The sequence below is a fragment of the Diplotaxodon limnothrissa genome, linkage group LG18, assembly GCF_057381915.1.
Source record: "Diplotaxodon limnothrissa isolate DT_005_m linkage group LG18, D_limnothrissa_male_GT1.1, whole genome shotgun sequence".
In the NCBI taxonomy this organism is placed as follows: domain Eukaryota; kingdom Metazoa; phylum Chordata; class Actinopteri; order Cichliformes; family Cichlidae; genus Diplotaxodon; species Diplotaxodon limnothrissa.
Genome location: NC_140613.1, coordinates 15,819,345 through 15,835,211, shown reverse-complemented (window position 1 = coordinate 15,835,211; position 15,867 = coordinate 15,819,345). Strand labels below are relative to the sequence as shown.

At 40.4% G+C, this 15,867-nt stretch overlaps 1 protein-coding gene across 13 annotated transcripts in view; it reads left to right on the top strand.

The window, feature by feature from the left end:
- The window catches only part of obscnb (obscurin, cytoskeletal calmodulin and titin-interacting RhoGEF b), a 62,383-nt gene that overhangs the window by 11,124 nt on the left and 35,392 nt on the right, over positions 1-15,867 (top strand). For 10 of the 13 annotated variants that reach the window (XM_085378843.1, XM_085378830.1, XM_085378835.1 and 7 more), the window contains exons 14-41: positions 1-282; positions 375-656; positions 748-1,023; positions 1,144-1,425; positions 1,518-1,799; positions 3,122-3,403; positions 3,587-3,862; positions 3,946-4,218; positions 4,311-4,577; positions 4,660-4,929; positions 5,014-5,280; positions 5,418-5,684; positions 5,774-5,886; positions 5,964-6,117; positions 6,214-6,375; positions 6,501-6,605; positions 8,471-8,737; positions 10,302-10,571; positions 10,679-10,945; positions 11,409-11,675; positions 11,766-12,032; positions 12,123-12,392; positions 12,472-12,741; positions 13,281-13,547; positions 14,293-14,559; positions 14,697-14,963; positions 15,113-15,379; positions 15,554-15,820. In XM_085378843.1, coding sequence (XP_085234969.1) covers positions 1-282; positions 375-656; positions 748-1,023; positions 1,144-1,425; positions 1,518-1,799; positions 3,122-3,403; positions 3,587-3,862; positions 3,946-4,218; positions 4,311-4,577; positions 4,660-4,929; positions 5,014-5,280; positions 5,418-5,684; positions 5,774-5,886; positions 5,964-6,117; positions 6,214-6,375; positions 6,501-6,605; positions 8,471-8,737; positions 10,302-10,571; positions 10,679-10,945; positions 11,409-11,675; positions 11,766-12,032; positions 12,123-12,392; positions 12,472-12,741; positions 13,281-13,547; positions 14,293-14,559; positions 14,697-14,963; positions 15,113-15,379; positions 15,554-15,820 — 7,053 coding nt within the window. The remainder of the gene's footprint in view (positions 283-374; positions 657-747; positions 1,024-1,143; positions 1,426-1,517; positions 1,800-3,121; positions 3,404-3,586; positions 3,863-3,945; positions 4,219-4,310; positions 4,578-4,659; positions 4,930-5,013; positions 5,281-5,417; positions 5,685-5,773; positions 5,887-5,963; positions 6,118-6,213; positions 6,376-6,500; positions 6,606-8,470; positions 8,738-10,301; positions 10,572-10,678; positions 10,946-11,408; positions 11,676-11,765; positions 12,033-12,122; positions 12,393-12,471; positions 12,742-13,280; positions 13,548-14,292; positions 14,560-14,696; positions 14,964-15,112; positions 15,380-15,553; positions 15,821-15,867) is intronic. The other 3 variants (XM_085378832.1, XM_085378836.1, XM_085378842.1) reach the window with 3 other exon arrangements.

Here is a 15,867-nt window from a genome sequence, read left to right as displayed (position 1 = left end):
ACACACATGTCCAATCAGCCTTCTTTAACAAGGATTCAGTTAAGAAGGAAGTGAAAGCCACCATCTCCCAGAAGGCTGTCCTGAGCTGTGAAGTAGCCGACGCCAAGACAGAAGTGAAGTGGTACAAGGATAGCAAGCTGCTGACTTCCACCAAGACAATCCATACTGAATCAAAGGCCAAGAATCGCCAGCTGGTGATTGACAGTGTGGAGAAGAAGGATGCTGGAGAGTACATCTGTGAGGCTGGGACTGAAAAGCTTGCCTTCAAACTACAGGTGGCAGGTAGGGGCAATGATCTAACTGGTTTGATTCATGGGGCTTGCAGGTGCTGCAGAGAGAGAGAAATTTATCATCCATATTCATGGTCTCCTCAGACACACAGGTCCAGTCAGCTTTCTCTAATAAGGAGTCAATCCAAAAGGAGGTAAAAGCCACCCTGTCACAGAAAGCTGTTCTATGCTGTGAGGTATCTGATAACAAGACAGAAGTGAAGTGGTACAAAGATGCCAAGCTGCTGAGCTCCAGCAGGACAATCCATACTGAGTCAAAGGGCAAGAATCGTCAGCTGATGATTGACAGTGTGGAGAAAAAGGATGCTGGAGAGTACATCTGTGAGGCTGGGACTGAAAAGCTCACCTTCAAACTGCAGGTGGCAGGTAAGATCTTTTGAAATCATAGCATTACTTAGTTTCTATATTTTGAATAAATATCATCTGATGTTTTTTCCTTTCATGACTCCTCGTTCAGAGGCCCAATCAGTCTTCTATAATAAGGACTCTATACAAAAGGAGGTGAAAGTCACTTTGTCCCAGAAGGCCACTTTGAGCTGTGAGGTTTCTGATTCCAAGACAGAGGTGAAGTGGTACAAAGATGGAAAGCTCCTGTCCTCTAGCAAGACTATCCACACAGAGTCTAAGGGCAAGAATCGTCAGCTGGTGATCGACAGTGTGGAGAAGAAGGATGCTGGAGAGTACATCTGTGAAGCTGGGACTGAAAAGCTTGCCTTCAAACTACAGGTGGCAGGTAGGGGCAGTGCCCTAACTGGTTTCTAGTTTTTCCTCTTGAGTTATGCGCCTTACAGATATTAAACCTATTTGTTTCTGGACAGCAAAGAATTTGAATTTATTTTCATGGTTTCCATAGACACACATGTCCAATCAGCCTTCTTTAACAAGGATTCAGTTAAGAAGGAAGTGAAAGCCACCATCTCCCAGAAGGCTGTCCTGAGCTGTGAAGTAGCCGACGCCAAGACAGAAGTGAAGTGGTACAAGGATAGCAAGCTGCTGACTTCCACCAAGACAATCCATACTGAATCAAAGGCCAAGAATCGCCAGCTGGTGATTGACAGTGTGGAGAAGAAGGATGCTGGAGAGTACATCTGTGAGGCTGGGACTGAAAAGCTTGCCTTCAAACTACAGGTGGCAGGTAGGGGCAATGATCTAACTGGTTTGATTCATGGGGCTTGCAGGTGCTGCAGAGAGAGAGAAATTTATCATCCATATTCATGGTCTCCTCAGACACACAGGTCCAGTCAGCTTTCTCTAATAAGGAGTCAATCCAAAAGGAGGTAAAAGCCACCCTGTCACAGAAAGCTGTTCTAAGCTGTGAGGTATCTGATAACAAGACAGAAGTGAAGTGGTACAAGGATGGCAAGCTGCTGAGTTCCAGCAGGACAATCCATACTGAATCAAAGGGCAAGAATCGCCAGCTGGTGATTGACAGTGTGGAGAAGAAGGATGCTGGAGAGTACATCTGTGAGGCTGGGACTGAAAAGCTGGCCTTTAAGATACATGTGCAAGGTATGCCTCTATGGATGTCACACTTATAATAATATAGTGTAACGTGTAAAACATATTTTAGATCGTTTAATGCAAAGGCTTCTTCACAAAAAAGTGTTTTTGTGTTTGCATTGAATACATTGTTGGTTGCTTCAGTTGTGGGATGTAGTATTTGGTTTAATTTGATAAAAAATTGTTGCAGCCTTTGAGTAGAAAATTGAGTTATGTTGTTCAAATGACCTGCTGAGCTCCATGTTTTGGTCTCTGGTTACAAGATCTGGTATCTTTAGCTGGTTATTTGCCAGGTTCTAGTTATCTGAGTTATCATGCATTTGCTGTGCGTTTTTGTGTGCTTTCAGTTGAACTGTTGTTTTTGTACAGGTAATTGTACTGTCACCTTACTCCATTATAGTTGATAACAAGACAGAGGCGGAATGGTAAAAAGATGACAAGCTGCCAAATCCCAGCAAAGCAGATCACATGGATTCAAAGGGCAGGATTACTTAAATGGTGATTGACAATGTAGAGAAGAAAGATGCTGGAGGTTATATGTTAAAAGCAAGTGAAAATTGGGGATGTAACATACAGGTTAAGTGTTTTAACACCTAAAAGAGAAGTACATGCAAATTATATAACAAAAACTATGTAATAGTTATTGTCATTGCTGTTATTTTAGTAACTATTAAAAGTGAATATTACAGTAACTCACTGACTCCTGAATCATCAAGCATCATACATCAATGTTGAATTTATAGAAAAAACTGTTGCAAGACAGATGATTGTCTAGGCTCTTTGTGTTGCTCTGAGTGGAGATGAGCTGAAGGTGGTGGGCACTAAGTTTGGAGCTTTCAGGTGGGGCATTGTAAAGACGTTGTAAGAAAAAGGAGAGTACTGGAACACAAAGCAAAAACATGACAATAATCATGCTCTTATAATATTCTTTGGTTGTGAAAATTGTAATTTAGACATTATAGTCAATCAGCTGATCTGACTCGTCATTTACATAGATTTATACATTTATAGAGATTTTTTTAAATACTTTATGAAATCTTTGTTTAGGTTTATTTTCCTGACACCTGAATTGAGTAAAACTGTAACAGAAACTCAATGAAAGATTTAGAAATTTTTGTTTTTGGTTTGGTGGAATTGCAGATGTTTTCACATATTTGCATATTTTGTGGTCACGTTAGATTTTAGCTGTTAAATATTGTTCCCTGGTTTTGGCTTTGCTATGTATTTATCCACTTTGTTGCTATGAAAATTGATTTTCTAGGTTATATTTATCTCACATCACACTTAAACTTGCTACATTGCCATGACATTAATCACTGTTATTTCTGCAGAGATCCAAGTGAAGTCTGCCTTCTCCAGCAAAGAGTCTATCCAAAAGGAGGTGAAAGCTACTCTCTCTCAGAAAGCCACTCTCACCTGTGAGGTATCTGATATCAATACAGAGGTAAAATGGTACAAGGATGGCAAGCTTCTGACCACCAGCAAGACAGTTCATGTAGAGTCAAAAGGCAGGAGTCGGCAGCTGGTGATCAACAGTGTGGATAAGAAGGATGCTGGGGAGTACATCTGTGAGGCTGGGTCTGAGAAGCTGCCCTTTAAGATACAGGTGTTAGGTAAGCTCAATAAGTTGTCTCTAGTACTTTCCTACTGTATGTCAATGAGCTTTAAAATAGTCTTGTTGTGTAGTATTTCTGCCAGATTGCCTCGTTTGTATCCAGTAAGTTGAGTCATAGTTGCTTAAAGTTTTTTTGCATTTCACATTGATTGATGTTTTTTTTTGTCCATTTGCTGGTCAGAAGCCCCAGCTGGCTTCTCTAACATGGAGTCAGTCCAGAAGGAAGTGAAAACTTATCTCTCACAGAGAGCCACGCTTAGTTGTGAGGTTTCAGATTCCAAGACAGAGGTAAAGTGGTACAAGGATGGCAAGCTGCTGACTTCCAGCAAAGGAGCCCACATGGAGTCTAAGGGCAAAACTCGTGAGCTGGTGATAGAAAAAGTGGAGAAAAAGGATGCTGGAGAATATACGTGTGAGGCTGGAACAGAGAAGCTGGTATTTAAGTTGCAGCTAACAGGTAAATTTATTTTAAATATAACATGTTGCCAATGGATTACCACTTATTTGTACAAAGTACTGAAAATAAGTTCTTCTTTCTAGATTTAGCCATAAAGTTCCAGAAGAAATCTGTCAAGGACACATGCGTGGTTCAAACAAGTGAAAGCATTGTTTTATCCACTGAACTGACCTCAGAGGGCGGTAGTGTGAGATGGTTTAGAGATAGCATGGAGCTCAAGGAGAGCAGCAAGTATGAAATGAAAAAAGAGGGCCTTTCTCGTACCTTGATAGTGAAATCTGCAGAAATGAAAGACAGTGGAACGTACTCTTGTCAAACTGCGGATGATAAACTGGAGTTCAAAGTTCAAGTTAAAGGCAGGTCATAGAAAAGTCTTAAATACAACTCTCATGCATGTGCAGATGCAAGATTTTTCTTTGAACTTTTCCCTCTCATGCTTTCTTCTCAGATTCAGCTTTGAAGTTTGTTCTCCCTTTGAAACCTGCCACAGTGGAACTGGGAGGTACACTAAGCCTGATTTGCGAACTAAATCAAGCTTCAGGGGATGCTGTATGGCACCATAATGGCCGTGAGATTAAACCTGGAGGCAGGTTCTGTGTCAGAGCAGATGGTGCTAGGCGAATTCTCACTGTGACTGGCATGACCAAGGAAGATGAAGGAGAATACAGCTGTGAATGTAGAAATGACAAGACATCTGCTAAAGTCTCCTCTAAAGGTAATTAACTAGTTTAACTAAAAAAACGTCTTTCCAGGATGGAAGCCTTTTCTTTTATATAATTATGCTTTATTCCTTTCAGCACCAAGATTAGTGAGGTTGGTCACCAAACTGAACAACGTGGTTGCAACGGAGCGAAAAGATGCCGTTTTCAAGTGTGCCGTCAGCCCAGCAGACGTCAGCGTCAGATGGTTCCACAACAGTATCCTCATCGTTTCTGGGCAGAAGTATAAGCTTGAGCAAGGTGGTGGCAGCCACTCACTTACCATCACCTCAGTCACTCAGAAAGATGCAGGAGAGATAAGTGTTGATGCAGAAGGCAAAAGCTGCAAAGCTACTCTACAAGTGCAACGTAAGATAATAATGGGAATTATTGTTTAACTGTTTATATAAATGAACACATACTTCCATCTAACATTCTTTGTGTCCCTTCCAGATGAACCTGTGACTTTCAAGAAAAAGCTAGAAAACCTGACAGTGGAGGAGCAAAGCGAAGTGAGGATGGAAGTGGAGCTCAGTAAGGCATCGGATGAAGTCAGGTGGATGAAGAACAGTATAGTGCTGCAACCTGCAGGAAACATGGAGATTCGGGTAGAGGGAGCTAAGCAGGCTCTGGTCTTCAAGAGTGTGACTTATGCTGACCGTGGCATCTACTCTTGCGAAACTCTGGATGATAAGACCCAGGCCAAGCTCAGCGTGGAGAGTAAGACTCATCAAGATTAATGTTTTAAATACAGAATATGATGTGCATAGCATACAAGAAGAAGAATGTCATTGTCATGGCGCTTGTTATCACAAAATCAGTCCTACGTGTTAACACTCTTTTCCTTTTCCCTTCAGTGAAGAAGATCCAGGTAATAAAGGGTCTAACAGAAACCAAGGCACGTGAAACAGAGACAGTAACACTTGAGGTAGAACTCAGTCAGGTCAATGTTGAAGGCTCCTGGAACAGAGACAGGGTCAAATTAAAGTCAGGGCCAAACTGCCATATCACAGCTCTGGGAAAGAAGCACATCCTGACGTTGTCCAGTCTCAAGCAGGAGGATGCAGGAATGATTTCCTTCCAGGCAGAGGGAGTGCATACTTCAGCTAAACTGATCGTCACAGGTAACGGTGGGCTCATGTTTGTCCTGATGAGGTCTAGGTTTCCTAAAAAAAATCCAGTCTAAAAAAAGTCTAATGTGCTGATTCTACAGAAGCTCCTGCTATGATCTCCAAACCTATTATGGATATGAGTGTTCCTGAGAAGGAGAAGGTTACGTTTGAATGTGAAGTGTCCAGAGCGAATGCAGATGTTAGATGGTTCAAGGTGAGAAATTATTACTGTCTGCTGATTTAAATGTGTGCAGTACACATGTAACATTTTGAATAACACCGAATCTGCAGGATGAGGTAGAACTAAAACCGGGAAAGAACTTTGCTATTCATTCATTGGGCCAAAAGCGCACTTTGGCCATCAACAAATGCTCCCCTGAAGATGGAGGCACGTACATCTGCCGTACTACTGATGATAACACCTCCGCCAAGCTCACTGTTCATGGTAATTACTAATTATGCAACAAAGTAAGGAAATCAGTAAGGTACAATTAATCTAGGTTCAGTAAAGTTTTCTGTACTTGGCCTCTTTTTCCTGCAGCCAGAGATATCAAGATCATCAAGAAGCTGGAAGATCTGGAGGTAATGGAGAAGGAGAGTGCTAAATTTGTCTGTGAAATCTCACACGATGAAGTGGAGTGCCAGTGGTACAAAGGAAACACAAAACTCAAAGCCACTGACAACATAAAGATGAGGCAAGAGGGTAAGGCCTCAAGAAATTGGAAAACCATTTTAATTAAGCTAAGCATGTAGTGCTACAGGATTTGCCTTAATAAAGATTGGGAATAATAAGGATGTTTTCACGATGATGTCTGTTTCTAATTCCAGGCAGAACTTATGTGCTGCTTTTCAAGTCTGCTACCCCAGAAGATATGGGTGAAATTAAGTTTACAGCTGAGAAAGCATCTTCAACTGCTAAACTTAAAGTGAAAGGTAAACGAATATGTGTTCTGTGCACTAAAATCGCATAACACTGAATGCATGGTTGCATGGTAATAGCTTATCAGTCCAATGCTGTTACACACCGCGATGTTCAGTGTGGCTGCAAATGGATTATTTCTTCTCACTGTGTTAAGAGCTCTTAGAAAATTGCAAACAATAAAACACACGTTTAAATTTGATGAACAGCTTGACTTCTGTTAGTCGGTTATTCTCCCAGAATGCGTCCACATCATTTACTGATACAAACAATAAAACTTGAGGAAGTATCATTCTAAGAGAGTCACCACATTGTGCCATTCTGCATATATTTATTCTTTCTATTGGTAAGATATAAAATCCATTTGCAACTTCACATTCACATTGTCACTCCTCATTGAAGCTTGATGGCAAAATGAGCACTCAACAACAGCACAGCTTTACAGTTTTATAATTTTATTCCAGAGGAAAAGCATTCTTTTCGTTTTTAATGTGTGATGGCTTATGAAGATTGGATCTCAAAATCTCCAGCAGTACAAGAATGTGATTTAATTGTGAAACAGATTACTTGTACCCACAATGCAGTATTGTTTCACCAGTGTTTTAGTCTATTGCTATGTGATTTCTTGGCAACATGCTGGCACCATAATATATGTTTTGTGGTTATAAATTAGATATTGTTAGGGCAGCACAGTGGAGCAGTTCATGACATGAAGGTCCTGGGTTTGAATCCACCACCTGGCCGTGGGCTTTCTGTGTGGAGTTTGCATGCTCTCTGTGTGGCTTCCTCCCACAGTTCAAAGACATGCAGTTGGTGGGATTGGGTTAACTGGTGATTCTAAAGTGCCCACAGGTGTGAATGGTTGTCCATCTCTCCGTGTTAGCCCCAGGACAAACCTACAGGATAGCCTCCTGCCCTATGACACCTATGATAGGCTCCAGCCTAGGCAACATTATGACATCAACAATATGTGGTGTAGATAAGACTTCAGGGGCCTAAGATGCATTTGTGCCAATTTTTTTTTGATCGATTGTGAAGGAGGATTTTGTAGGCAAACAAACAGATTTTGTGTGTTATAGTAAGATGTACGGTAGCCCTGAGAGGCCAAACAGACTGCAACTTAAGAAAACACCAGCAATAAGAAAAATGCTGCAAAAGCACGGAAATAGGAAAAACGACAAAGGAAATAGGAAAAAACAGGTTTCCAAAAGCACAAGGAAAGGGTTTCTGGGGAGACAATAACCCGACGGACCAGTTGCAGGAACCAAAATATGCTAAGAATTGCGCTGGGAGACACTTAAAAGATGTGGAGGATCTATCGGTTTTGTGAGGAAACAAAAGATGACTATTAGCCTAAAAATCTGTCATCAATATTATATGAATCATGATAAAGCACACCTACAATGTTTTGGGTTCCTGCAACTGGTCCGTCGGGTTATTGTCTCCCCAGAAACACTTCCCTTGTGTTTTTTCCTATTTCCATTGTCATTTTTCCTATTTCTGTTTTGTTTTTTCCTATTTCCGTTGTTGTTTTTCCTATTTCCGTTGTTGTTTTTCCTATTTCTGTTTTCTGATTTCTATTAGTATGAAAAGATCATTTGATCCTGAAAGAGAATAGCTGTCTAGTTTTGTATCAGTTGCTGTAACTTGCATATATGGGCTAATTTTATGTTAGTGCCATTATATACTCTTTCTTTTTTCTTTAGCTTTTGCAAAACATGTTATATTTCAATGAAAGCATTAATATATCATCAAAAGCATTAATATGCAATACAATTCATATACCATCTGAAATTACTTTAACTTATGCATAGACACCGGCAAACCCTTTGCAGCACACATAATAGTTTTCATTGATTAAGTGTTATTGTTACTGTAGAGCTGCCTGTGAAGTTTGTGAAGCGACTCAGGGATAAGATAGCGATGTATAAGCATCGTGGTCATCTTGAATGCCAAGTGTCACGTGCCAGCGCAAAGGTGAAGTGGTACAAGAACAAGACGGAGATCAAACCCAGCAAGAAGTACGAGATCAAAAGCGAAGACCTGTACCGAAAGCTCACCGTTATTGATGTGGACTCTGGGGATGAAGACACGTATACCTGTGATGCCACTGATGACAAGACATCCTGTAAACTGCTTGTGGAAGGTAAAACAGTGGATTGTGACAATAGTTCATTTTAAACTTACTGCCACTGTAAATGTAAATACTTTCTCATTATATCCTCAGAAAACAAGCCATCAGTGTCCAATTCAATGAGGTGTATGCCAATCTGAAATAGTGTACTAATGGGAAATATGTGTATAATAGGTTGTTAATATGTTATCTCTCAGTTGTTCTATAACAAGCCTAACCTACTAAATTAATTAACATTGAGGTTGAAATTTTAAGATTTTTCTTAATCTAAATGAGTAACTAAATTTTAGTGCAACCTGTTTTTAGTTTTGCTGATGTGTTGAAGTTTTATGTTGGGAATTTTCTGTTATTACAGAAAAAAGGCCTTTGTGCATGTACCACCGTGTGGGGTACAGTGTATGAAGTCACAGGACGACTTCATACACTGTATGAAGATGCGTTGCTCTGGATAAATGAAAGTCTTATACTTAAATACAGTTATTTTGCATATGATGTGTGGTGTTTCCATCCTATAAAGTAAGATTTATAATTCCGAACCCATTGCTAATAGTTGGTAGCGATAATAGTTGCATACAGCCTTAAAAAAAATAAATCCCTTATATGAGCTATACCATTAAAAATTCACATATCAACTTCATTAAATATGGGCAAGCATATAAGCAGTCATATGTGTAAGGTCATTAAACTGTCATATCATATTTGAATATCATTGATGAATGTTTACACATGCTAATAGATCATCCAGACGGTTGTGCATATTTTAGCAAGTCAAGTAAACAATGTGTAGGGCTAGACCAATAAATCCTAACGGTGAATACATCAGAAAGCATCACGAGAACATACTATAAACAAATCGTGTCTGGGGAGAATATTGATGAAGTTATATATTTGCACATCAAACATATCTCTCAATGTTTAGTTTAAAAAATAAACAAGCATTAAAACAGTACAAATCTGAGGGATCCCTATCAAGATTGTTTGCTTATATTTTGTTTTGACCTTTGAACTCTCAGATATCCTTATCAACCTTAAATTCCATCAATCTAAAGCTACACTTGTTAAGTGTGGCCTCAGGGTTGGCCTCAATTTTTAGTTCATTGAACATTAACTACAAATTTAAGCAATGAGATAATCTTAATATAAAAAAGAAGCACAATTTCAACAGTATGTCTCAGTTTTTCTACATGATATAGACATGCTGTTGTAGTAAATGAAATAAATCTGTCAGCACGACTCTTTGGGCTTAAAATTGTAAGTAAATGTGTAAAATTACATAATTTCTATTGTTTAATTACTTTGTTGCCATCAGGGAGGTCTTTGTCAACTGGAAACACTGTAAAACATACATACAATCCTTCTTTACATTTTCCAATGTTAAACAACGGGCTGGATTGGAGTCTTCGCCGTGCTGATTCTGGCCCCTGGACTTTATGTTTGACACTCTCGCTTTAGTTCTTGTAAAATGACTTTCATGCAAAAAATGGATGTCATTTCTTAATCCCTGGGAAAGAATGTGAAGTATTTGCAGTTGATGAATTCTTTTCACTGATCCATTCTCTTTTTATGATCCCTCCAGAGCAGTCCATCAGCATAGTGCGGGAACTTAGTCCAGTAGAAGTCACAGAACCCTTTGCAGCTGTTTTTGAAGTGGAAATCAGTATGGAACTGGTGAAACCTCCTGTATGGACTTTGAATGGAGTTGCTCTGCAGGAGGGGCCTGATGTCGAAATGGAGAAAGAAGGCACGATGCACCGTCTCACTTTCAAAAAGACTAAAGCATCAATGACGGGAGCTGTACAGTTTACAGCTGGGAAGAGCAAATCTTTAGCCCAGCTCACAGTTAAAGGTAAAAGTTTTCAGTGTTGTGTTCACACAGAAAATTCTGTATGTATACACAGAAAACTTCCATTAGATTTGAGCTGAGTCTAATCAGTCATTGTTGCTCACATTCAGAGCGCCCTCTTGAGATTGCAGAAGTTATTAAAGATGTTAAGGCGAAGGAGAAAAGTTCAGCCATACTCAGCTGCAAGTTCTCTGCTCCACCCAAAGAGGTTAACTGGTTCAAAGGTCGAGTACCTCTGGCAGCTTCAGACAAGTACAACATCAAGCAAGATGGTACACGTGCCCAAATTACCATTCACAGGCTGACTGAGGAGGACAGTGGAGAGTACCGCTGTCAGTCTGGACCTGCTGAGACCAAAGGCACACTTACTGTTGAAGGTACGTTTTCCAACTTTAAATTGTCAAAAGACTGTGTTTAAAATATGGATGAAGCCACCGTGACGTCAGCCACCTATTAGTTCCCCATTGTGAAGCCTCGAGCTCAGTGTTTTCACTATCACCATCCATTTTGGTTCCTTGAAACCAGATGTGAGAATCTGACTGAGAAACCGAGGACATTGCACGCTCTTTGGCTAAAGATTTTCAATAATAGTTAATATTGATATTAGTGTCATTCTAATATCATTCTCAAAAGACTTTTATCCAAGCAGAAGTCTCTTTGCAACCAATAAAATAAATGCAGCACTTCCACGTTTGCTTTTTATTTCAGATCGAGAAGCTACATCCATCTTTTATACAGTCTGTTTGAATATCACAGAGTTCCCCTAGCATAAACAACTGATTTGAAATATTTTGTGATTGCTCTTCAAACTGAAACTGCTGTCCCGATTCATCTGCCTAGTGCGTGAAATCAAAATCACCAAGCACTTGGCCAATACAGAAGTCGATGAAGACAGCGATGCGGTATTCACCTGTGAGATTAACTACGCTGATGAAGAAGCTCAGTGGCTTCTGAATGACAAGGTGCTCTTCACAAATGAAGTTAACACCATCGCTCATGAGGGGAAGGTTCACAAGCTGACACTGAAGAACCTGGCACCTCAAGATGGAGGAACAATCACCTTTCAAGTCCGCAAGGTCAAAGAGTCTGTCACACTCAAGGTTAAAGGTGAGAGCATTAAATACAGTTCCAGAGTTATTTGATATTTCACAAATGAGGCTTTTATTTATCCCTCAATCACTGTTTTACTTTCTGCAGAGAAGCGCGCTGTGTTCCTCAAGTCACTAGACGATGTTATTGGAGAAGAGAAAGGCATGATCACTCTGGCATGTGAGGCATCCAAGCCAAGAGTTTCTCCCACATGGAGAAAAGAGGGTAAAGTCTTAAAAGCTGGGCCAAAATATGAGCTCCTTCACACAGGCAAGTCTTTGGGCCTGATCATCAAGGATGCCACCAAAGATGATGCTGGGGAGTACAGCTGTGACCTTGGCACTGAGGTATCCAAGGCAAAGGTTACGGTCAGAGGTGTGTTTTTCTATCATTTTGTATATTTATTTGTACACACTGTTTTTCGTATATACAGTTAACTTATACACAATTTGGTTTCTGTCATAGAAATTGGTATTGGAATAACTAAATGGCTGAAATCAGTTGAAGTGAATGAGGGAGATACATGCAGCTTTGAGTGCATCCTGTCTCGTGAGAGCACAGATGAGTGCTCCTGGACTGTCAATGGCCAAGCTGTTACAAACAGAGGCCGCTTTAGCATCTCCACCAAAGGACGCAAATACATGCTCACTATTAAAGATGTCTCCCCTGCTGATGCTGGTGAGGTAGTCTTCAGTATCAAAGACTTGAGCTCCAAAGCAACATTGACAGTTGAAGGTAAGCTTGATATCAGTCTTTAAGAGGCTTTGGCAATGATTCAAATCATAAAATAAACATTTGTCCTCTTATGTTGCAGGTAAAGCTTCATCTGTATCAAAAGGACTGCAGAATATTTGTGTCATTCAAGGGGAAGATGCTGTTTTTACTTGTGAGGTGACACAGGCTAGTTTTGCTGTAAAGTGGGCCAAGGATGGTAAAGCCATCAAAAAGAGCCAGAAATATGAGCTCAGCCAGCAAGATAGAGTCATGAAACTGACCATCCATAATGTGTCTGCTCAAGACTCTGGAGAGTACAGCTGTGAAGTTATTGGAGGTGCAACCACCAGAGCTAAGCTAGAAATCAAGGGTAAGACTCTAAGAAAACTCAAAAATTGCCTTGGTCTAATTTCACAGTTCAGCTTTGATGGGATACGATTATTCTACGTTGTTTTCGATTTTCCACACACAAGCAAATAAACACCACACACATACGTAAAGTAACACAAAGGTGCTTGTGGGTCAGTCCTTCTGGAAGCAGCACCTAGTGGTGGCTTTTATACTAGCTGGCAAGAGGACCTTTAAAAAGTATTTGTGATGATGATTTAATTCATCTGGAAAATATCCCTGGTAAAGGTATGTAAAGATAAAATGACAATTGTATTTATATAGCACATTTCATTACATGAAAACTTAATCTGTTTAACGCAGAAAATCATTCTACATTTTCTCCAGTATGCCAGCTCAGGTGTGTATAGGTGCAGGAATTAGTAATGATATTCCAAGTTGAAATATTTGCTAGACATAGAATATGTTCTGGAGTCTTTTTAAAAAAAAATTTAACTATAGATTAGTGCCGTAGTTTCATTCTGTGGCAAACATTGTCACAGCGAAGTTTCCTTTTTGCAGAGCCAATCCATAAATTCACTAAAACGCTAAAGGACAGTGAAGCAGACGAGAAGGGCTCCGTGACTCTGCAATGCACGACGGAACAAATCCCATCCACGGTTGTATGGCTTAAAGGTCACACAGAGCTCAAGGCTGGAGGGCGATATGAGATGTCTCAGAAAGATGGCGTCTTAACTCTCATGATCAAACAACTGGAGGAGAACGATACTGATATCTACACTTGTGATGTAGGCACTGCCAAGAGCATGGCCAAGGTGACCGTTAAAGGTGAGAACTTTAGCATGAATGAAGGTGAGACAACGTTTTGTTCTTACTTACATTACTACACTGCAGAAAGGTTTGAGCTAAGTTTTCTTTTAATTTTGAGATTTTATTTTATTTTTTTAATAAATTGAATCCAAAAATCACAATTTTACATTTTGTTCTCAAAACACACGGACAGTGGTTACATTGTGTTGTACCCTTGGAAGTCCACTCTGTCACTCAAGAGGAGTCACAGGAGATCAGAGCGCATATGCAAACAACTGGTACCAAACCAGCTGATACCATCCAAGGAGTTTACAAGCTTGTGGATTTTTATCTTTATGTATTTATACAGTTCTACTGTGTTTTTCTACAGTCATTTGCAGCATTTAGGTTACTGCAAGGAATTCTTTGCTTTTGTGTTAAGTGGCGTTCATATCTTTGTCTGGTATATGTGTGTTTGAGGTATTGTCTGTACATCCACAAACTGTGAATGACATTCATGAGCATGCATTGGCGTTTCTGAGTGACCATTGCCCAAATTCATTGGATTATTCTCCTTTCATTTAAGAATTTAAATTTTTTTAGTGCAGTAAAGTTTGGGTTTTGCTCCTAGATTTTAATCCACTGTTCAGAATCAGCTGCACTGTTCCAAAGACTAATGTTGGACAACTGGAGCACCTCAACTCCATCCGCCGTCCTAGCTTCCCATTATTCATTCTTCTTTACAACCCAACAAAACTCAAAGTAATTTTCCATTTTGTTTTAGCCCTGCCTGCTACTTTTATTGAGAAGCTCAAAAACCAGGAGAAAAAAGAAGGGGAGAGTGTGACACTTCGCTGTGAGCTATCAAAACCTGCAGCTGTCGTTCAGTGGAAAAAAGACTCTGAAATTCTCAAACCAGGAGAGAAGTATGACATGAAGCAGGCAGAGGGCTCTTGTATACTTCAGATTCTGAATTTGAAGATAGAAGATAGTGGAGCGTATACATGCATATGCGGGGACGAGAAGACGTTTGCAGCCTTGAAAGTCACTGGTATGGATTCATGATGTTTTTTCCAGCATAGTTTTGGAAACATTTGTGTGCGAATTTTCAAAGAGACAATTCTGTGGCCTTGTTAAAACTGTTTGTATGACCTAATTGTGATGAGTAATGAAAACATGCTTGTGCAGCATTGCCACCAAACTTCACGCAGAAGCTGGAGAGCCAGCAGGCCGAGGAGGGAGCTGACATTATTCTGCACTGTGAGCTCTCTAAAGCTGGAGTCCCAGTAGAGTGGAAGAAAGGAACGCAGATCCTGAAGTCTGGAGAAAAGTACCAGATGAAGCAGAAGGCCTCTGTGAATGAACTCGTAATCAAGAAGGTGGTGCCTGAAGACAGTGGAGACTACAGCTGTGTGTGTGGAGACCAGAAGACCACAGCCAGCCTTAGCATAAAGGGTAGGAAGGGGATTTTCACAGTTAGTCAGCAAAGTGTTTTTATGTTTGCATGTTACTGCAAATCAGTGTTTCTCAGAATCTTTCGTGTGTATTTTTATGTTCTATGTAAAACACTGGCACTGTTTTCTAATCTGCTAATAAATGTTCAGCCCAACCAGTCACCTTCAAACAGAAGCTGGAGAGCCTGGAGGCTGAGGAGGGAGGCAGTGTTACTTTGCGCTGTGAGCTCTCTAAGGTTGGCGTCCCAGTAGAGTGGAAGAAGGGCACGCAGGTCCTGAAGTCTGGGGAGAGGTACCAGATGAAGCAGAAGGCCTCTGTGAATGAACTTGTGATAGAAAAAGTGGTGCCTGAAGACAGTGGAGACTACAGCTGTGTGTGTGGAGACCAGAAGACCACAGCTAGCCTGAGCATAAAGGGTAAGAGAAGATGTATTTATTTATTTATTTTTGTTTTTGTATTATTATTTTTTTATTTCAAGCTGTCACTGTTTGCCTTTTGTGTTCTATGTTTTAAACCACTTTTGTCCCCCCCCAAAATATATGTCATGTTGTGGGATATAACTTACTATTAATAAACTAATAAATGTTCAGCCCAACCAGTCACCTTCAGACAGAAGCTGGAGAGCCTGGAGGCCGAGGAGGGAGGCAGTGTTACTTTGCGCTGTGAGCTCTCTAAGGTTGGAGTCCCAGTAGAGTGGAAGAAAGGAACACAGGTCCTGAAGTCTGGGGAGAGGTACCAGATGAAGCAGAAGGCCTCAATGAATGAACTTGTGATAGAAAAAGTGGTGCCTGAAGACAGTGGAGACTACAGCTGTGTGTGTGGAGACCAGAAGACCACAGCAAGTCTCAATATCAAGGGTAGGAAGAGGATTTTCACAGAGTTATTCCATATAGTTTATGTCAGC